A 23,977-nucleotide genomic window follows, 5' to 3' on the forward strand; every position below is an offset into this window, starting at 1 on the left:
TTTCCTTTGTCTTTATGTCCATCATACATATTTTTCAAGCAGTAGTAGAGGGATAAGCCTGAAAGATTTAAATGGGAGCAACATACGTAAATATCATACCTAATCAAGAATGAAGTTTACTAAAGTAGGGAACTTATTCATATCGCACATAGCCTAAAGGCAACAGCTGACATATTTCTGTCAACTGGTTTTGAGCATGTGTGGCTGAATGAGAATGACGCTTTCTTCTTTTGCAATGAAGGAAGGAAGGAAGGAAGGAATAATTGCATTTTTTTTGTGCATGTAAACATACTACAGTCATTGTCTTGTCAGAATTAGATACACTTATGTTCTGTACAAGATTCTTTGTAAACATTGTTTAGTTCAACTAAGGGGTCAGTTTAAAAGCAGGGTTCTTAGCCGAGTAGTGGCCCTTTGTGCAAGCGTATGCTACTGCTACCATAGTGGAAGTTAATGTATATACTACTACAGAATCCTGCTGGATTCAAGGAAAGAGCTAGATCTGAATGATCCTGGTCTGGCACTGCGTAAACATTGCCTTCAGGTCGCTCTCTTGGGTCTCATTGACAGCGTCCGGCTCTGGGCTCTTCTGCACCTTCGCCACGGCAAAGTTTAAGCCCTGGGTAAGACCTGCCTGAGTGAAACTGGCCACCTGCACCATCGAGCTCTTGATCTTGGCAAAGGGGGACACCACTCGGCTGCCGTTGCTGTCGCCGGGCGAGGGACCGAGGTTGCCCTCCAATTGAGATGCCGGACTCCGCTGAGAAGCCGGACTCCGCTGAGAAGCCGGACTCCGCTGCTGAGGGCCTCCTGAGACGGCTGAGGAGGGCTTCTGTACCGTCAGTTGGGCTGTGCTGGGGGTAGTGGACTGGACATCCAGCTGGGACGGCCTGGGGAGCTGGGGCTCCTGGTTCTGATCTCCTGGCTGCTCATTTGAGTCTGATGGGCCCTTCGTTTGCAGAGGCACTGGGGGTTTCTGTGGGCCAACAACTGCTGGATGCTCCTCGCCAAACACCTCTACAGGTTTGGTCTGTGCGTCCTGAGCAAACTGGTGGCAGTACGCTTCAATGGGGGTTCCAAAGTCAATCAGGATGGCTTCTTCGGCCACCGAGGCAGCTCCGGGGGAATTGCCGTCCCCGGCTTGGTACAGGGTTTCCTGCTTGTCTTCACACCCAGTGACTCGGATGACAGAGGGGATGTTAAGTGCATCTGAGCAGCCAATGGACTGGGAGCGGCTGCCGAGCCGTGGGTTTGATGCCACAATGCCACAGCTGGGTAGCACATAGTCCACATGTTCCAAGGAGCCAGAGCATGGGTGCTCTGGGTCAGAGTTGTACGAGTCAGAGTCAGAGGAGATGTCAGAGTTGTCGTCGCCAAGATCCTTGTGGGCCCCGGTTCCAAGGTTGCCGTCTAAAATCTCCAAGCTGCTGTCTGACTTCCATAGGTTCACGTGCATGGTGGGCTTCAGGAAGTTCACCTTCACGTCAGGCTTGGAGAAGTTGCCAAGCTTTCCAAGGGGTTTGAAGGGGCCGGTCTGCTTCACCTTCTGATTGAGTGAGGAGAATTTATTGAGGAGAAAGCTTTTGCCCTGTGCCAGTCCAGAGCTACCATGGTCTGCGGTTTTGCTCTGTATGCCCATTATATCCTCGTGAGGTTTGCTCTGCCGCCTGGAAAGGATAGTCAGTGTGAGAATAATGGCTACAGCTTTTGTTAGTGGTGGACAAAAACAGGTTTATATGATGATATCCATGTAGAAAGGAATGTATTAAGATCTGTGCATATGCATAAGAAAATAATTAACACGAATAAAGAGGGACAAGCATGGAAAAGAAAATGAATGACTCCTCACCTCTCCAGCTTCTTCTCAACCACTATAAGGTCCAGCTCCATGGCTTGTTTTGTTATCCGAAGCATCTCAGCAATGCACTGTAGCGTGTCTGATATAATCATGATGGAAGGGTTAGTCACAAACATGTATTTTTTTAATATGCAAGAGTGCATAATGTAACCTCATTTTAAAGATAAAAACAATGGGTTGCACCATACACTGCATATACTCTTGTTTTTGAGATCCCTGCTCCCCACATGACACTACTACTACACTACTCTTTAAAACACCAATATACTATAGGGTTGCAAGTGCAACACTTTAAAATGTAAGGAGAATCACACACTACCTTTTCCATCATCCTCAGGATTGCGAGTTGCTGCTCGCAATGTGTGAAAGTATCCGCTTGTCTCCTCAGTCCTGTAGTGCAAGCGCATACAGCAGTACTTTGGCTTCCCAAAAAGAGTGGGCTCTGGACCTGCAAAAGAACACAGGTCATTCATTGGCACGCAACACCACTGTATGAAGACATATAAATCATTCAAAAAAGATCTCAGGGATCTTACACTGTAAAATAATAGGCTGCACTTTAGGGAAATGTTTTATGATTAACTGATCAGAATGAGAACATTCAACATACTGTAACTCACTCCTTACCAATTTCAATCTTTTCCAAACCATCTAAATTGAGGCGTTGGTACTGGTTGACTTTGTCTGCTTCGTCATCATAGCTGTAAATGAGAAAATAAACACAAAGTTAAATGTTAAGTAGCGCCACAATAACACTGTAAACAAACGTAAAATATGTATAGTCATTACTTACTAGGCAATGTAGTAAGCATTGTTGGATAGAAGCAGCAGGACGTCCACATCCTTGTTGGTTGCATCTATAAGGCTAGTGAAGAGAGAATTTATATAATGTATTGTCAACTTTCCATAACTATGATAGGTAGTCAGTAGTGTATATCATACATTAACCATAAAAATACACCATTTTCCTGTTAATGGCTTTATTTTTTATTTTGTAGAAGTCTTTAAAACGCTACCACACTTAACTGAATCATTGAGCCAATGCTAAACATATTTACTGCATGGTTAACACATGGGAGTGGCTAACACGTTCCCAGACGTTTTAATGTTTCCCCCCGTGGGGTGTCGCGGGACCGTTAACATGTCCAGGAGCATGTTAACTGGTTACCTTGGTAACCAATAGCCAGCGCTCAACGGGAAAATGAGGGATAAGTTTCCCACGATGCCTCGCAAAATAATGTAGTCAGGACATCCGGCCGTCCATTGACTTGTATTCATCATGGCTGCAGAAAAATGAATACCGGTATATCTTGGATTCTTTTCCACGTCGCGTCTTTGGTCAAAACGGCCCCTTTTCTATGGACCATAACTTACACGCGGATCTTTAGTTTTTACACGCGGATATTTTTTCGTTTTGGAAGTGGTTCGAATCCACAATTAATCAGCTCCAATGCCAGACTTAATTTAACTAAAAAAAGGAAAAGTGAGACGCCTTTTAATCTCAGAGCTCCGCAGCTGAATCTGTCGGCAACTCCTGTTACAACGTGTTACATGTTAGGAATGTTAGGAATGTAAACAAAGACAAATGCGACCGGAAGTGGAGCGCTGAAGGGGAGTGGACAGCCGACATCCGGTCTCTGCAAGTGAAAGCTGGCGGTGCCCCCAGACGCAAATTCAAGGGAATGCATCCCTGGTCTGATCCACTAACCTCATGTCACAGTTGATGAGGGCCCAGCCCCCATGGAACTTCTCGTCGTCAGGCAGCAGCAGCTGCATGTACGTCTGCAGCAGGAGGCTGACCTGTTCCTGGGCTCCCCTCTGGCTCTCCTTCTCTTTCTCCTCGTGCTCCTTCTCTTTACTGAAAATGGAGTACAGGTCCTCTGTCACCGGATGGCCCATCATTAGGTCTGTGGTGGGAGGGAGAGACGTGAGAAAGGTGTTAATCAGGCTGAAAAGGGCTGTTTTGGAGTCAGGCGAATTCAGCAAGAATGACAGTTTTCCTTACCAATGACTGCTTGTCTGTAAGCGTCCCTAAAGCGGTTCAGATAGTAACGATTGGCTGAGTTCACTCCATCCTTCATCACACCAGCCAGCTTTCTCTCCCCTGTTCTTGTGAAATCACCCTATAGTGAAAGACAGATACAAAACAGTGTTCAAATGAATGTAGTCCAACTCCTGTTACTCTTGATCATTTCAGAGTTTATAGTGGTTTCAATAAATGTAGTTTTCAGTGCCAGAAATTTTACTTACACTAACAAAACTTTGAAAAACTAAATTAACATGATCAATGATATTTTGCTTGTTGCATTAGCTTATTCAAGCAAGTTTCAAGTGTCAACTAATTTTGCTTTTGAAACTCAGTAATGCCAAGTATATCAGTTAAAGAACTAAACAAGCCTGCTATGGACCTTTAAAAAGGTTATACAGTTGATTTACAGTTCTAAACTCCATTGAGGGACAGAAAAAAGTAAACACACAAAAACAACTCAGATTCAGGTTGCAAGAACAGCACAAGCACAATGTGCTCATTTAAGATATAAGAGATAAGATAACACTATTTATCCCTCAGGGTGAAATTCTTGTAGTTAGGATTATCTGTCAGAATTAGACCCTGCTTTAATTAAATCTTATTATCAGGTTATAGCCAATGTATTATTTCTAATCTGAACCATAGTCTTCTGTATGGCATGGCTCTAGTCTAGTCTGTAAACCATAAACCAGGAATCAAGTGGGGGAAAAGAATAATGAACAGAGTGAGTCAGTCTGGATTCCAGCTGGTAGTCTGTAGATGGCAAAGCCTGTTTGTGAGTCTGTGTGTTGTCTGGAGCTAATCTCGCAAAATGCCAGACAGATCACCGCCAAATGTCTTGTGCACGTTGCTGTTCCTCCAAACATTTTCTCTTACTATATAGCTGTGGTACAACTTGAGAGTATGACATAAATGTATGAGACCCTGGATAGAACACACCCGGTCAATACCGCCTTTTGTCATCAGAGCGACAGTGCGAAATACTAATGTTGCGGACTACATTTTGTCATTTGTCCCCACAAGTATAGGACTTCTGAACAAACAGGCCCTATCTCAGTTCTATGCATAAAATGTGTAATGTGATATGTAATGCCTCTCGAACTATGACTGGTAGCCTATTCTATTTCCCTCTCTATCAGAGAGGAGCTGTGTACTGTAGTATTGTCAAAGTGTGATCTGTCTATGTATTGTGTATTTTTGTGTCCTGATGGCTGCAAGGACAAATAAAGCATCTACAGTTAAGCATCTTGTTATTGAGCGGTGGTCACAACGCTCCTATACGTGGCCGTGTGTGTGGGTCTGTCTCCGTCCGTGTCTGTATGTAGCCTAAACTTCGGCGCGTAACTAGTGCCGCACCATTTACGCCACTCGCGCAATATATACATCAAAATGTGCGGCTCGGCCGGGAATGGTGTGCTATTACCTTTCGTTCCGATCCGCCTTACCATGCCGACGTAATCGGCAAAAAACGACGCTTAATTGTCCCCACGTTTCAAACCTCGGAGAGGAGATTCATAATGATTTTAAGAATGAATCGAAAAATAATTACATCACTCGGCCTCATGGTGGCGCTATAACGGCCCACTTTACGTTTTGCCCCGTAACTCTTGAACCGTAGATCGGAGAATTAAAATTCTTTTTTCCCTGGATTCCTTGGGTCAAGACGCATCTCCCCATATAGGCCACGCCCATTTGCGCCAGGATAGATTTTCCGCCATCTTGAATTTTCTCCAAAACACACTTTTTGCTCCTTTTCCTACATATTTTCTTCAAATGTCACAAAAATCGGTACACATGATCTATGAGGTGGGTAAACCACCGCTCAGTTCACACGGGTGTGATTTTTTTAAAGGCAGGATGACTCAGACATCAGGACTGACCATAACGTATGCGCTGTCTGCTGCCTGCACTGCATAATGAGGACTCTAGCGAGTGAGCCAGAACTTTGTCTAAATGAATACCGGTAGCCTTAAAGTATCGAGGCCGGTGACGAACTGAAATGCCCACTGACACAGACAGGAGTTACTTTGCATAAGCAATAATGAGATACCTTGAGGGCAGCCGTGCCAGCATACTGTCTGCTAATGGTGTCTCCATTGTTGGCCCACATGAACTGATAGATCCTGTAGCACTTAGGAGGAAGGGGCTGCTCTGGAGGCATCACACCCAGCTTCTTCAGCTGCAGGAAGATGAGGTAGACGGAAAGAGAGAGGTATTAGTCCCCACAGGCCCTTTGTCACTACTGTGACGTCACAGTGACTGTTTACTCTTTCAGTTCTACATCGCAACTGTGGAATTCTAGCCTGGCTCCATTGTTTATTTTCTCTTGTACTTGCTCTTTAATAACACGACCATATGCATTTCATGACTCATGGGACTGTTAGGGGTGTCCTGTGAGAAGGCTGTTTGAACCTTGATGCATGGAGCTCTCAACTCATTTGTATGCTGAATATTGTCCATCCTGTACAGTACTTGTCTTCATGCCAGCCAAGCAGCTAAGTAATGATAGGCTCAGGGTTGAAATATTGCTTGTCCAGCTAGAGATTAATTCAACAAGCAGCCCCAAAGATTATGGTCCCTGTCCTCATGAATCATAGCTCATATTATGGTCGCAAGGCTAATGTGTGAAAAATGTTCTATTCTAAGGGACGGACCCAGGGGGTCCCTGGTGTCTCAACCAGTTTTTGCACTGGCCACAAGTTGGCAAGTCCAATCTCCCGCATGGTCGATGACAATACATACTTTTTGTGACCGAAGGTCGCAGTTTAGTATGTAAAACGGCACATGCTGACTCCGTCTGGACGTGTACACTTTTTTACGGTATATGGGTTTGCTGCTCTGACATCAATGTGATGTTGGGGAACCACTCTAACAGAATGGGTTTGCTGCTCTGACATTGTGCTCTGGCTTTACTGTGATGTCACACTAACAGAATCCCTTTTATGCCCATATGTGGAGTTCCCTAATGACATCCATATTAAGCCCAGGACTTCATATGGGAATGCCCTTATATGGAGGCCACGTCAGCCACATACCACACTAACAGAATCCATATATGGCCAAGACAGATGGCGAAGACAGCCCATATCTGTGTGGCTGGTTCTACAGACAGGGATCTCCATGGGCATAAAAGGGTATGAGGTCAGATGTCATAGACATCATAGGACTTTCACATAACCAATAACCGAGTAAGCATGTTTGGGCTCTCACAGCATATCTCCATATACAGTACATGGATCTCCATATATGGGTACCAGGGGTCTCCATATACGGGCAACTGGTCCGATATACATCACTGGCCAGATGGCCAAGACATGGCACGACCTCACCCTTTAGGGCGAGGTCGCTTGTCACCCTGAGGCGTCTTACTAGTTTATTTACTTTTGCTCGATTAGGTTTCTCAAATGGTAATTTTTACGGGTAATTTTATGGGAGTAATTGTACTTAGATTTGAGTACAGATTTCCATACTCCACCCACCCTGCTCACATGTCTACCTTCTCTCTGACCTTTGGTAAGGGAAACATATGAAAATCTGCCAACTAATTCGTTACCAAGAAATGTCTTTACCAGTGTGTTCATAATGGTGTGTAATGACATGTATTAAAAGGTTGAAATTCAACTCCCGGGGGAAACCCAGAAAAAAAGCTGATCAAAGTTGGGGTACCGATAACAGATATTTAAAAAATGTTTAATCCCATGCCAAAGCACCAGCACTCGGCCAGCAGTCTGCTGTCACCCAGGCGGATGTGTGCACGCGTCCATGTGCGCGACCTCGCCCTTTAGGGCGTCTTACTGATTGCTAGAGTATTATGCAACTAATTTAAATAAATGCAACTTTATATGTAAATGCAAAAAGTGTGAGTGGCAGTTTTTCCACTAAGGAGTGGTTGTAGTGAAAAATAAATGCTAGCAATTAAGTCATAATCATAAAGAATCCCTAGTTTGACCCCTCAAAAGTTACTCAAGTCCAATTTAAGCTCTTGAAAATCGGTTGGCGGTTACCCGACTTTGAGCAGTTTCTTATGAGGTTTCCCCCGGGAGTTGAAATTCAACCTTTTAGTACATGTTATTACACACCTTTAGAAACACATTGGTGAAGACATTTATTGGTAACGATTTAGTTAGCAGATTGGTCAGATATCTGATAAAATGCCCTTACTACTTGGTCTCTCTACTCTCTACAATAAAAATACATGCATACGTACAGTACATACATTACATACATACATACATACTGTACATACATACATACATACATACTGTAAATACATACATATATGAATAAATAAATGGGATGGATACAGGCTAGAGGGGCTAAAGAAATCTCACCTGAGCTTCCATTACTGTACGAGCAATTGCAGCCTGAACCACATTGGTCCGGTCAAGACAGTCCATGCAGTTTACCCGGAATATGCCTTCCTGCCGGGATATGACTCCCGCTGAATCAACCCTAACACAGGAAGGTACAATTATTTAGCATGCGTTCATGGAATTCAGATTGACAAATCAGTTTCAATCCAAATAACTGGGAGGAATCCCAAAATGCATCAGTCTGCTCAAAGTTGACCGGTGTTATTTTCCATGTAGTACAATCATGCCACCATCAAAGTATATGAGAGGAAGTATCATGAAACCTCGTCAGTGACACTCACCAGCCCCATTTCATGTCAGTGATGATGTCAGAGATGGCGTCGGTCAGCGTTTGCACGTTCTCAAACTTCATACCTCGGCTGAGGAACAGGAAGGAAATAGGGGAAGTAAATACACTACATACTTTTTTTTTTTGCAGGGTAAAAGTCTACTTTCCGTAGTGCATCTCTTACCAGTGTTCGTGGAAGTCAAATGAGACGTATGTGAGGTCTGTATTGTTGTATAGGAGGACTTGTTTGAGATAAGAATCACCAATTATCTTCTCTCGTCCACCTTGGTCCACAAGGTTAATGATGACCTAATACAAGATGAGAACAAAAATAATTTTCAATCTATTTAAATAGCCCTCTGCTTAGCACAGAATTTTATCCTGGTACAATATCGCCACATCTGTTCAATGATTCAATGCAGCCATCGCTACACAAAACAGACATTGGCTTAAAGTTAGATACATATTGACATGAAACAAAGTGGCAGCCGTTTGCACCTCCCCTCTGCAAAGCACTCTGAAAACATACACATTTAAATGTTGTAGTCATGAGACCTGGATTACATAAAGTACTACACCCCTGTACACTTAGATCAGCTAACACAGGACATGTGTCCCTGCCTTAGCCCCTTCCCTACAACATCCTGACCATTGCTCCAAGCATCCTAGACCACTGTTTCACAAACAGTGAGTCAGGACCTATTTGTGGGTCGTGGACCAATATTTTATGGGTAGCAAGTGAATGAATAGCTCTTAATTTTTGGTTTCCTACATTTTGTTCTTAATATTATTAATTCATTTTTCATGAATACAAATTTCTTTCCAAAGGTGTTTTGTAAGTAATTTTATAAAGGGGATTGTATGATGTCAGACGTCACAGTCAGGTCTATGATGTCAGACAAGGACGGAATTCATTTGCAACATCATTATGATGTCAGAACAGGTCAGCTACAGTATATCTTTCTGCCGAGCTGGGATGAGGTGTCATGGATTGTGACGCACTCACATGAGGTGACACGCACTGCAACGCACTCACAGGATCTGGAGGTTTTTTATAGTAAATGCGACCTATGGTCGCAATAATAAATACAATCAAAGAAATTCCATAAATTAGAAAAGCCAGGTTTAAGAAGTAGTGAAAATAGCAGGTCTACAATCGTGTAGGTCTGCTGTTTTCACTAGTTTGGGTCCCAGGCAAACATCAAATTTCTCTTTTGGGTCACAAGCTAAAAAGTTTGGGAACCACTGTCCTAGACTCTTCTCCCTCTTGGCTCCAAAGCTGTGGAATGACCTTCCCCCCCAGTCAGGACTGCAGACTCACTCCCCATTTTCCACTGCAGTGTGAAAACTCACCTCTTCAGACTACACCTCACTCCCTAGAACTCCTCATTCCTTGTATCACTTCTTGTAGTCTATTTCCTGATAGATGCTTGTTATACTAAGCATTCGTGTATGTTGGTTCACAGTATTTGTAGACGTACGGTTTGCTTGAACACAAATGGTATGCCAAGAATGTTATTTAGATAGCAGGTTTAGACAGATGCTAGGTTTGATGTTTACTTGGTATCCCAGTTATGTTATGTAGCATATGTGCATATGTTTTCTATTAAGTTTATTTGATTATTAAACGTTTAATGTTGACTAGACACTAAAAAGGGGTTCCCGTCCTTAATGGGTTAATATTATAATGATCATGTCCGGGTAGCTCAGTTGTTAGAGCACTTGCCTTTGAATCAGAGCTACCCGGGCAGTACCAAGTAACTCAGCATAATGAGTTGGATAGCTACTTGTTGTATATGGTAGCAGACTGTAGGTATGGCGTTACACCTCAGCAATCCATCTCCCAGGGGTCTTCAACAGGGGGTCCTCCAAATTTTTGAGTGATAGGAAGTTTTTTTTCTCCTTTTTTATATTAACCACTTGAACCCTAGTGTCCATATCCTGAGAACTTTAACAAAAATAGCAGATCTACAAGCTCACAACGCCTCACGCTGCGAGGCATTTCGGCAGAGCCTTGGTGTAGAGGGGGAAAAGGGCAGCCTAAGTACAGAGTGAAAGGTCAAGTTTATTAAGTATTTACGGTTCAAGTGGTTAAATATCTGAAAACAGATACGATTAAACTATATGGAATCTATGAACAGGTTGTGGGGGTCCCTGCTTCATCTCTCTCTCAACCACGGGGTCCTTGGCCTGAAAACGTTGAAGACCCCTGGTCTAGTGCATTAAAAAGGGGATAAACGCTCTTGTTGCTCAGCTGATACCGACAATAAGCCAATACAACCTTCCGGTAATTACTTACAGTCAGTTATGTAAATGTGACTGATCAGAGAAATGGCAGCAAATCTATCCACAATGAAATACATGATATCCTAGCTAAATTAATGACAATAGGTTTAGCGAACCAAATTCTTGTAAATGTTTTTTTTGATACAGACTAGGACAAAGAAATGCATGCAAACCCCTTTAAATCTTTGCCAAGCGCAGATGCATACTGGTTTGCATCTCACCTGCTTTGTGTAGAGCCTCAGCTGTTCGTCAAAGTGGGCAGCAAAGTAAGGAATGGTCTCTTTCTCCCCTGAAAAACACCAGAAAAGTACACTTGTTGATCATTCTTTTAGCAGTGACAGAGCTACAGGCAAACAATCCTGTGAGATGGTCTACATCTTTGTAAGGTGCTATTTTTGACAGTAAAGTGATAACAAGCAGCTCTGTGTGCACAGCTCAGTGAGAGGCCATGGGCGTTCTGAATATTGTGCAGAGCACACTGACCTTTCTCCAAACGAGGCCGGGGGTTGTATCGGTAGCCCGCCTGGCTCCAAAAGACGGGCACTGAGCCGCGGCTCTGCACAAAGGACAGCGTGTGGCTGTGGACGTGAATCAGCTGCTCGGTCTCCACATAGTTGGCCACGTGGCCATCTGTGTCCACTCCTCTGCGTTTGTACCGCATCCCTTTGGTGAGAAGGAATCTTTATCAACTGAAGCTTAGCCATGTCATAAGGTATCCTTCCCATTAGTCCCATAAAAACACATGCACCAAAAAAAAAAACATGTACCGTTTATTAGCTAATAATACAAATCATATTTTGTCGAAGAATGAAAAAGTGTCCAAACTGCACAGTGCATGTGTGATCTTTCCAGTCTTAACTGTGCTCTTGTTCAGTGGTTCTCAACCTTTTCAGGCTGTGACCCCTCAAAAACAATCTATACTATAATTTTGCGAATGTCTGAGTGTCTGTCACAGCGTTTCTCCTCAGTGGCTGGAGCAATTGATCTGAAATCGCATCACCATAAGCATATGAACACACCTGACATAACTGTGAAGCCCGTTTGTCACTTTCACAAATCATATGCTGTATATTAGCATTTTTATGGTGTATCTACTATCTATTCTGCATCTAGCTTGAGGCACATCTATTCTGCATCTAGCATGAGGCAAAATGTTTAACCAGCTCTGTGTGTGTGTGTGTGTGTGTGTGTGTGTGTGTGTGTGTGTGTGTGTGTGTGTGCAGGCAGGCGGGTGTGTGTGCAGGCGGGTGGGCGGGCGGGCTGGGGGGGGGGGGACAGTATCTCTGTAGCCATTAAACGAAACGGGTTTCTTACATTGATGCTCCTACAGTACATCATGCAAGCACCAGTTAAAGTTACTTTCCATCCCTCATATACTGTGTGCACAGTGCACATCCCATAACCCACACACTGCACATCATTTTGGAGCTCATATCTTTGAACGGGTAAGGGCTAGTTATATATGAACTGGGGACCCCCCCTCCCTGATAAGCACAGTTTGGAATTGTATGACTTGATTGAGGCATTTTGTTTGACTCGGTTCCACAGATAAATATTGCATTGTATTATAGCTAGTATAGTTTGTTGAATACTTTTGATGCAGTAATGGCCTTATATAATACTGTATATCTTTTCTTTCCCTTTTCCCCTCTTTTTTTGAGGCAGTAAAAAGGTCATCTGGGGAACCCCCCCGGCGGGGGGGGGGGCCCCGACCCCCGGGTTGAGAATCATGTCTAGCTGTGCGCCGTACCTGCGCGGTGTCTACTGCGCCTGGAGATGATGGCCACGGTGAAGCGGGGGTGGATGTCGTCCACGCAGGTGGGCTGACCTGGCGGCGTCTCAGGGCTGCTCCTCTCCTCATCAGAGGTCTCGTTGTAGTTCACCACCAGCTCCTCCACCTGGACGAAGCCCTGGATGATTGGTAGCACCCAGAAGTCCACTTCTGGGACCTGGAGCATTTAAAGCAGAGGACACAATGGTCAGTTTATGTTAAGTATCCAGGCCTGCAAATGTGAACTGTCATCATGCAAAACCATTATCAGTTATCACTAAGTATTTTCATGTTAATGCAGATTGCAGATAAAGTTTTGGCAGTTACCCAGAGTGTACACAAGTAAGTGCCATTAGTTCCATATGTAAGCCTACATGGCTGAGGCCGTCACCATCATGGACAATTAAGGTAGCATTTTCTCAACATTGGAAACGATTATGACAATTATGCACAAGATTTCAAATAATTACGACTAGGCAATCGTCTAATAAATGTGAGAGGCCTATACATGCCATGACTGTCTGTGCTTTAACAAAATAAATATATGAAACGATGCAACACAAGTCCTTTACCTGAAGGTCAATAAGCTCCTGGATCATGTGTTTGTTCCAGAAAAACCTGTCATCCACCTGACAAAAAAAAACATTAAGAACTTGTTGTCAGATAGATGCAAGAACACGTTGTGTAGAATGTGTAACAGATCATCACCTTCCATACACTTCTCTGTGCTCAGTAATAACAGTGCCTAACCTGTTTCCATAGGGGCAGGTTGGACCTGTCAGTGTCTCCCTGGCGCTGCACGGTGTTGGTGAGGTCGTAGGTCAAGCTGTAGTAGAAGGAGTCGAAATCCATAAAGACTTTGTAGAGCTCATCAAGTAACCTCCTCTCCAGGCGCTCCTTCTCCTTGTTCTCTTTGACCTGGAAAGCAGGGGTGTACTAGATAGGTGGTGGGTGGATGGAGAAAGAGACATGGAAGAAGGAATCAGTTCTAAGACAATATTTCACCTTTAACGATGACAAAGAGGCCACACAGAAAACGTCTCTGTATTTGTTGCTCTTGGAGTACTCTCATGGTCAAACTGAGGATTTTACTGTGCAGCAAAAAAAGAATCTTAATTCTACAAAAACATAGTGGGGGGAAAAACAGAGCCTACCTTTTTCTTGATGGGACCGCCCACATTGGATTTGATCTGACTGAAGGTTTTCATGAACTTGGACTCGTCTGGAGACTGGGTCAGTTTCTCTGGTCTGTCGATACCAAAGTGATGCTTCTTGCAGAGCTGAAAAAAGGTTTTATGATTGGACCAGTTTGGTAATACCATAATACTTTGGATTTACAAGTTTAATTAGGCATTGCCAAATGCCTATGTGTATAGTCCCTGTCATTGGCAACCCCTAGTTGTTGGGGGGACAACCATGTGTCTCCTCCAGACACACATGGTATCACCAGCTGCTTCTTTTCATGTGACATTTAGGAGTTTAACCAGAAGGGTGGAACACATGCAGAGGAACATGTTATCCTGCCCAGTTACACCCCCTGCTATTCTGCCAAACAGGCCTGTAGCAATCACTACTGCACCTGCCCTGCCAGCCTTCTACCTGCAAACATGGTAGTGTGTGGTAGTGGGCAGGATCCTGACCCCCAGCACCGCTTAGTCTTCCCGGGTCTTCCCGAACCGAAAATACCCTACAATGCTTGAGACCTGTGCGGGTTTGGGTATGTGGTTTTATACGGTCAATCGGGTCCGGTTCGGTTCATATTCTACTACCCTCTGAAGAGCTCTAGCTTGGACCCCTTTTCTTTTACCTATCAAAATTAGTGCTCCACTTTTTCATGAATGAGGCCATTGATGCCTTGGCTTCAACTCAAAACAGCCACTAGAATCACTGGAAACAACTGAGGATCAAAGCTATGGTGTAAAGCTATGGATCAAAGCTATGGTAGGCCAAATGGGATCTAGAAATTGAATAATGTTCTAGCTAGGATTAAAGCACATAATAACAAGAATTACAGTATTCCAGATAATCACACTACTGCCTCTAAACTACTAATAAACTATAGGGATCTCTAGCAGGAAAGGAATAATCATTCTGACGTATCGGGAGGATGTTTTTTAAGCAGGGGTCTAAAATCACATCTAAGGATGACTATCCAACTGTGATATTACTCACTTGAAAAAACTCCTCCTCATCATCCATGAAGCTGCCCTGAAAGACTGAAATCTTAGCAATACACAGATTCCTCTGAGATCTCTTTGCATTAATGTTTGTAAGTGAATGAAATCAAAATCATTTTGTGGCCAATTTCACTTTGTAGCAGTGTCCCGAGAGATGAATCATACTATAATAACTCATATACAAGGTCTGCTTGGGTACACTGAAGAAGAATACGTTTATAAACAGACAGAGTCAGGCTTAATTTACCAAAACATTGCTGAGCTACAAGCTCACAACGCTAAGTATCGTATGAGGTTGTAGTCTATTTTTGGCATTTAGTGACACCACTGTATGCCAAAGTATAAATCAGGCTTCTGAGAGCTGAAGAAAAATGATTAGAATTACAATCTCACAAACAGTGGTGGCCAAAGTATATACTAAAGCAGGGGTCTTCAACGTTTTCAGGCCAAGGACGCCTTAGCTGAGAGAGAGATGAAGCAGGGACCCCCACAATCTGTTCATAGATTTCATATAGTTTAATCGTTTGACAGCACAATTATGAGTGTATGTTGGATTCATGTAAATTATTGTGTTTTCAGATATTTAACCTCTTGAACCGTCAATACTTAATAAACTTGACCTTTCACTCTGTCCTTAGTCTGCTCTTTTTACCCTCTACACACCAAAGCTCTTTGCTGAAAATAGCCGATCTACAAGTGAGCTTGTAGATCTGCTATTTTTGGCTAAAGTTCTTAGAATAGGGACACTAGGGTTCAAGTGGTTAATATAAGAAAGGAGAAAAAGGTTTCTATCGCACAAAGATTTGGAGGACCCTGTAGTAAATCTGGGGACCCCCTAGGGGTCCTGGACCCCTTGTTGAAGACCTCTGATGTAGAAAAAGAGTGAAAGTCATAAGCTTACAAAAACAAATAAGAAATACTCAAAATAATTTACTTGAGTGCAGTACTCAAGCAAATGTACTTAGTTGCAGTCCACCACTGCCCATGAGCAAAGCTTAACATGACTCAGAACAATGTTGGCTAACACACCTCCAGCTCCAGCTCCAGGGGTTCCTCTTCAGACAGTGGAATGACAGCTATCTTGGTGATCTTGTAGACCTTGTGGTCTCCTGGCAACTGGCCGATCAGCGCCTTCTGGCGGATTAATACCAGACCGAGAGGAAGATCTGCCAACAGGAGAGGGAGGGGGGTAGGGGGGTGGATGTGTCATCATTCATGAGCGCTAAATGCCGCACATTCTAAAAGGTGTGACGAAACCAGCTGCTCCGACAAACTCAAACTATGATGAAGGTAAAATATAAATAAACATTAAAATGGCAAATGGACATTTAATTCATGATAATCCACGTGATTTCTTAGAATAATATAATTGATCGTGGCATTTCTTTAGGAGGGAGGAAATGCTTTATACACACGCATGTGCGCGCACACACACACACACACACACACACACACACACACACACACACACACACACACACACACACACACACACACACACACACACACACACACACACACACACACACACACACACACACACACACACACACACACACACAGTATATCCCCACTGATCAACTTCTTACATCAAGGCCAAATATGCTATCGTGTACAGTACACAAGTGTACTGTACACGATAGCATATGTGTGGTGTGTGTAATGGCCAAATATGGGTAATTCTTTTTTTGAGAAAAAAAAGTTTTTTGAGAAAAAAAAAAGTTTTTTTGAAAAAAAAAAGTTTTTTGAAAAAAAAAAGTTTTTTGAAAAAAAAATTCTTTAAAAAAAAAAAAAATGAAAAAAAAAATGTTTTTGAAAAAAAAAAAATTGAAAAAAAAAAAGTTTTTTGGGGAAAAAAAACACTTGCGCACACTCACGCACGTACGCACGCACACACATTTTGACGTTTCAACACTGGCCAGAATGCTCAGAATACTATGTCAGGACTGGCTGCTCTGCGTGAGGTGAGATGTTGTTAAATTGAAATAAATGCGGTTCAAAGAGTGGCATGTTTAAAATGTGGACAGTTGTAAATTTTCACGTTTGTTCGACGTGGTGGCTATTTTTGTGAGAGGTGTTTGTGAGAATATGTAGCTAAACATTGTGGTTTAGGTTTGCCACCAATTGCTCCAATATAGATGCTTGATGTCTAATCCTGTGTTGTCATCATCCTAAAAGCTTTCCTCTATTAAGGTGGTGACTGGTCATTCAACTGAATTACTCATCTGTAAGCAATATGCGAGCTTGGAGAAAAAGATGACAACAAGGCTTTTGTCACACATGTTCTATAGTTATATAGCCTACATCTCTTCACAAGCCATATTATGTGACTGGAAGATATACGAGACATGACAGATGCAGAAGTAGGAAGAAAGACGGAATTGATAGAAAACATGATATTCTAACAAGCAGGTGACATTTGATTTGTATTTCAACAGTGACATCCTGTACATGGTAGTAACACATTTACTAACTAATCTATTATGTGTATTGCTTACACTGGGATAGGAATAGGAAGCCTGGAACCAGATGAATCCGCCAATGCAAAAAAAGAAAGTTTGCCTTGGCGGATTTGGGTCTGGCCCGCTCAATTGTGAATCCATTTCCTCACCCCGAGAGTTGGGTAACCAATCGGGGTTTCTAACCAATTGTGTCCAGAGCCTTTTTTTTAACCCGCCCCTTGGAAAAAACCTTCCATATAGAAGTACCAGACTGGTTACGCGAGGCTAAGGAATAGGAGGAATAGATAGAAATGAGTAGATTACAGTATACAGGATGTCAACAGTGAAATCCTGTATATTTGGGCCTGCAGTATCTTGAACAATAATATTAACAATATGTTATGTAACAGATGGTATCATCTTCAGGTTGCAGTGAAATAATGTTTCATCAACAGCATAGTTGCCCCCTATTCTGGGCGTGTCATAACAGGCGAACATTCCGCAAAAATAGCAGATCTACAAGCTCACAACACATTGCAATGTGCCTCGTTGTGAGCTTCTAGATCAGATATTTAACAGAGTTGGTGTAGAGGGGAAAAAGGAGTAGGATATGGACAGACCCCTGAGGGACCCCGATTAACGAAGTATGTAGGCCTATGGTGTAAGTGGTTAACACACTATTCTTTACAACTAGACCTGCTGACGCAACCATTTCACACCCTCCCATAAGTGACAAATGCATTGTATAATCAGACAGCTTAATTATCCTGTTCACAGCAACAGAGGAAATATGTTATGCATGTATGTTATGTCTCTCAGTTACGCATAGCAGAGAAAACAACTGAGGGCAGAGGCTGATGTGCACAAATAACTCGCTTACCTGTGTGAAGTTGTATTTTTCCAATGACGCCCTCTACGATACCCAAGCACACTGGGTTCCAAGCTAGCAACAGGTCTGTTGCTGAATGAAAAATTGAGAATGGAAATCAAACTTCAGTTCTGAGGTAGAGAGCAGAGGAATCAAAGCGACAGTACAGGCCAGACACAAGCTGGCAGTAAAGATGTAAACTAACCCAGAATGAAGCATCATGTTCCAAGCTTATGCAAACCTTTGTGTACTAAGGCTTGAATGATCAAACAGGGAGGTTTACCTTACCTTGTATAAATAAACAAACACACAACTATAGCCGCAAATTGCAACACTAGATTTCTTTTTTTTAATATGTTTGCAGCCAATGCATCCAAACAGTTTTGGGACCATACCTACTGTATGTTCCCCAGGTTCTATGTTCCCCACTTACCACCTAAACCTAACCTTAACTCACTTACTGCCAATTAAAAATGCCCTCGAGTGGCATTAGTGCCAGCCCTCTCCATAGACTTCCATGTAATTTGTAGTGCACAGATCATGCACACCCATGCACAGATCATGCACCATGTTTGTGCAGGCTGTTCACAGCTTTCAAACAAAAAAAAAAGATTGGAAATCCGTTCAGGCATTCTTGAGATAATAGCCATTATGTTTTCCTATAATGTAAACAAAGATGGCTGCCATGTTTGATAGATGGGGTTGCTATGGGGGTTAAACATGCAATTTCGCGATTTCTATCATGCCTACTACATTTTTTGGGGTCCAAAAAATCTTTTTGAAAAAATTTTTTTTTTTGTTTTTTTTCTAAGTAAAAGTCGCCCAAAGTCGCTTGGCAGGGAAGCCCATAGTGAGAAAGTTGCTCTAAAAGTCGCCTGGCACTGTATGAGTTAACCTCAGTAAAACTAACGCTGGTGAATGCTAACCTGGTGAAATTCTAACCTGCTGACGCTGGTGAATGCTAACCTGCTGATGGTGGTAAATGTTAACCTGGTGAATGTTAACCTGTAGGGAACATAGAACGTGGGGAACATAGGGAGGACCTCACGTTTTTTTTTTGCTATCTGATTGTATTAAACGTCAAACTCACCAACATTATGGCTGAATGGAAAGCTTGGATTAGCCTCTTTAAACCCACCGTAGACATGTTATGAGCTACTTTCTGTCAAGCAATTCAGTTCAGGTGATTCTAAGTTTGGAATTGGAAGCGCTCATGGGAAATCACTTAAGTGGTCCTGTGTACCACCTGTAAATTGCACATAAGGCAGGAGGAAGCGGGACGTGGCGTTATTGAAGACGAGCGCTTCCAAAGTTCAACACTTAGAAAAGAAAAAAAAAAAACATGTCTGCTCGGATTTATTGACAGAGAGTAACTCATAACATGTCTACGGTGGATTTCTATGAAACAAACACTTTGCTGATAGAAAGAGGATAATTCAAGCTTTCCATACAGCCGCAATGTTGGTGAGTTTGACGTCGTTTAATACAATCAGATAGCAAAAAACTGTTTGGATGCATTGGCTGCCAACGGGAGTTATTGCAACCCTAGATTCAACATAAAATAAAACAAAAACTTTAGTGTTGCAATTTGCGGCTAACATAACTATTGAAGTTGAGTCTAACTGTTTACTGTTAAGATGAATTGAATTACGGTAATTAATTGAATTTACGACTAATAAAGTATCAATCAAGAACGAGTCTGACTTAATTTACTAGTCTTTTTCAAGCATCTAGCCAAGCATACATTGATGGCCATGGAAATGCCTGACTTGAGTTCTACAAGTCAGGCATTTAAAGACAGTTTGTACTGTTAAAGGAGCTATAGTCAACTTTTTCGAAACATTATTTTTATTTTAGCGTCCGTTTTTCAAGAAAAAGTTGACTATAGCTCTTTTAAGTCTTAATGGCATGTCAGGAAAACAGGCTAGGTCAGGACTCAAGGGCTGATGTGGAATTGAGTCATCATACCGGTATGTGTAGAAATTTAGGAAAATGGCAAGGGTGTGTCCAAAAGAAAGTAAGGAACTGAAGCCACGAGCTGGCAGCAAAGGGTGGGTGGGGAGTATAGTATGTGCTGTAGGCAGCCCAAGACAATGACTCTTCCTGTTATATGAGCCAGAGAACTCTATGTACAAGGGAATTGGCTGTGTGGGCCCACCAGTGAGGAAGGTCTAGATTTATGTATAAAAAAAAGAAGAAACACAACCTGGTTCAGAATATGTAATATCATGGAAATCCACCACTGCACTAGCGTTAGCAGGGCACATGAGGAGTGGAAACCCTTTTCCAATTAAATAATGGAACAGTGGTGCAACCCAAACCTGTTCAGGCTGGCTGCACACACCCATATGACTTCAACCAATAAGGAGCGCAAGATTCACAGCCTTTTAGTACAGTATCTCTGATGACACTTTTCTGTAAGTTTGGGCTGTTGGCCTAAATGGGAAATATGGCTCATATTTTTTTATCCTCCCACTCCCATTGTCATAGAGGGCTCTCATGGGAGTGTTCTAATAATATGTGATGTAGTGTGAAGACTGTGAACTGCTCCACTAACAATGAATGACACATTAACTTTAATAACATACAGTACATTTGTTGGTTTCAACTTCAACTTTACTCATTTCAAAGTTAAAGTTGAAACCCAAAGATATGGATTATACAGCGGCATTGTGTGTTGTAAGCTACATAATCATCTAAGGCACTGTAAATCAGTTACTGTAACATTTTCTGATTGTAATTTATGAGACAACCAACCTAGAGGTAGGGGCCTCTTAAATTGAGAATGAGGTAGGGAAATGTTCACATAAGTGAACTGTGCAAGTTCAAATACACCATATCGTAACTCGATAAGAAAAGGTGACACTTTGTCTGTACTACGATCAGGGTAGTAGCCTGGTGGTGGTAGTTTAACTTTCAGTGTGTAACATTAGAAGCAAAAAAAACAAGAACTTTTGAGTCCATGTGTGCGGCGGTGTACTGTCAAGTTGCACAATGCATTTAAATCATGGTGCAGTGCACTCACTGCACTGTTGGAACCATTACTCTTAATGTTATTCAAGACATGTTGTTAGCAAGATTCTGAATTGGCATACAGCTACACTAGGTCAATATATGAGGTTAGAAACAGCAACTACTGTGACATTAAAATAGAGGCATGCCATGGGCAGAGACAGTACACTGCCAGACCTTACATTATACTTGTAAATGTAATGCTCTGGGCTTGATGTCTCAGTGTCAACTCATACATACAATGGTGTAAACTAAGTAACTAAGTGCATTACCTGTACTTACTGTAAGTAGAGTACTGAAGTACAATTTTGAAATATTTGTACTTTACTTGAGTGTTTCCATGGAATGGAACACCATTTCTGATACCTTTACTTCTACTCCAGTACATCTCAGAGGCAAATGTTGTAGGCTACTTTTACTTTTACTACTTTCACTACAATTATTTGAAACCTTTAGTGACAAGTTACTTTGTAGATTATTATTACAAAACATACATTCAACCCTGTATTAGTATACATTTCGGCCATTTGAAAATAGCCGATTGTAGATCATCTGCTATTCTAAAAAGGTTTTGAAAAACCTGAAATGGGACATTACTTTTGGTACTTTAAGTAGGCTACATTTTGATGCCAATACTTTTGCACTTTTAATCAAGTAAATTTACAGAGTATTTCTACACTGTAGCATTGATACTTTTACTTAAGTATAAAATGTGAGTACTTTTTCCACCACTATACCACCAGACTACATTTATCTTTTAGATGTAATTGCTCTGGGCTTGATGTCTCATATACTTCTATAGAGTGTCATGACAAGGCTAACAATCCAGTTGTAGTAGTCATAGGTTGTAGTAGTCAGATTATTAGACCAACTCTAATGTGCCGACCGGTTGTCTTGTCAACACAGACCGAGCCAGTACGTACCAGGTCTAACGCTCATGGTCCCATCTTGTCGGCTACACCACAGAGCACGGTCTCCGCTCTGCAGAATGTAATGGTCCTTGGCTTGAAACAGCTCCATCATGTCCTCTTGCTGTATATACAGTGCTCAAGTCAGTCGGTGGCTCCCCAAAAAAAACCTGTTGCGGTCGGTCTGCTTTAATTAATAGATTAATTAATGTCCCTCTCAACACCGCGTCCCGGCTGGTGTAGAGCCACGGGAGCTACCCTACCCTAGTACCCGACCCAACCTAGCTACCGCTTAGCTCGCCCAGATCTGTTCCCACCGCAAACACACACACAGGCGGAGCTGAGCTAGCTGGCTAGCATGCTAGCAGCAGCCAGCAGCAGCGGCGGCAGCTGGATGCTTGCTGTCGGATCTGTTCATTCGGCGACTAATGTACATATTATTATTAATGACCCTTTCCACGAACAACAAGGCGTCCCGTTCCGTAGACATGTCGTCGAGGCTCACATTCTAATATGCGTCCAGCGCGTGTGAAAATTCATGTTCCTCCGGACGATGTTTTTCCTTTTCATTGTTTATTTTTCTTCTTTTCATTCAGGACGAAATGAACCCCAACCAACCCAACAACAGTTTCCTGCTCTAAACAATGTCACGTGACGTGTACCTGACTCGTCATACCAGCAGGTGCTGTTTGTTGCCTCAATATTTTCCTATAAATAACTAACATTAATAAGTAAGACTTATTGTTTTCCGTGTTAGTAACACTTTTATTATGCATTTATAACATATTTTGTTTTGTTTTGAAAATAGCCTTTGACAATTATAGCCTGGGCTATTATGCATTTGCCATTCTCTCTCTCTCTCTCTCTCTCTCTCTCTCTCTCTCTCTCTCTCTCTCTCTCTGTCTCTCTCTCTCTATATATATAGGCATATATATACGTATATAGAATATATATATATAGAATGTGAAATCAAATTATTAAAATATTATATATATATATATATATATATATATATATATATATATATATATATATATATATACACACACACACACACACACACACACACACATATATATATATATACTAGACCTTACCCGTTCGAATATATGTGCTGCAAAATATGTGCAGAGTGTGGGTTATGGGGAAAGTAACTGTAACTGCATGGTGTGTGCGTGAGAATATGTCGGAGCATCATAATGTAAGGAGCAGCCCATGGAGGAGTGTATATTTATGATGGATACAAATAATTTAACAGCTAAATTAGGTGAATAGAAGTATGAGGATGTATTTGCTCCACATACTTTTTCTATGGGGGGGGGGGGGGGGGGGGGGGCGGGCTGAGCAATTTGTGACTGAAATAAATACAAGTCAGACACATGCTTTATGATCTCACCTACTGTGAAATAATAGCAAAGTCTTTAGCAAAGTTACAAAGTTTTCCCAGTACAATTAAGTCAGTTTCAAGTTTTTTTTAGCACAGTTTATTTTGAGCACTGTAGTGAGAAATTAATAGTTGTGCATTGTGCAAATGCAGGCTTTTCTCAAGTATAAGTCTTCATGCCTCTGACTTTATCCACCCTCCATGTGTCAGGCAGGGATTTCAGCCACTCCTGGAAGTCCTCGCGTTTCCGCGAGGCGGGTCTTAACTCAATCCTGGTGGGTTTAGGAATCACGCGAAATAATAGCAAAGGTTTTTATCCATGACTAGTCAGGGGCCGCTGGGGAAAAAGATGTTGGGACTCCAACTCAGAGGCAGTTGTTATTCTTCTTACCTTAATTAAGACTATTACGTGGAAACTTCAGGCGGAGCAATTAATCCGTGAAAACCACACAGAAACCGATATAAATGATTTGGACAATTCAAATCAATTCAGTTACATTGATACAGTATTATGGCCCCACACACCCAAGACAAACTATTTTATCTGCTGTACAAAAGCCAAAGGAAAAAATAAACTTGTATTTTATTGGCCTACTATCTAA

The 23,977-nt window shown here is 42.2% G+C and overlaps 1 protein-coding gene across 1 annotated transcript; it reads right to left on the reverse strand.

Annotated features, from left to right (window-relative positions):
* Positions 1-377: 377 nt before the first annotated feature.
* Positions 378-22,106, reverse strand: inpp5f (inositol polyphosphate-5-phosphatase F; the record flags this gene model as incomplete). The annotated part of the gene is made up of 20 exons (XM_080740205.1): positions 378-1,667; positions 1,850-1,937; positions 2,178-2,306; positions 2,486-2,559; positions 2,652-2,723; positions 3,567-3,765; positions 3,864-3,981; positions 5,938-6,066; positions 8,219-8,339; positions 8,542-8,619; positions 8,713-8,837; positions 11,036-11,103; positions 11,298-11,477; positions 12,565-12,763; positions 13,158-13,214; positions 13,336-13,503; positions 13,740-13,865; positions 15,792-15,928; positions 18,084-18,164; positions 22,007-22,106. The coding sequence occupies 20 exons, from the start codon at positions 22,104-22,106 to the stop codon at positions 497-499; spliced, it is 3,420 nt and encodes a 1,139-aa protein (XP_080596331.1). The 3' UTR covers positions 378-496.
* Between the last annotated feature and the right edge of the window lie 1,871 nt (positions 22,107-23,977).

The sequence above is a fragment of the Nannobrachium achirus genome, assembly GCF_963921795.1.
Source record: "Nannobrachium achirus genome assembly, chromosome: 13".
NCBI lineage: Eukaryota > Metazoa > Chordata > Actinopteri > Myctophiformes > Myctophidae > Nannobrachium > Nannobrachium achirus.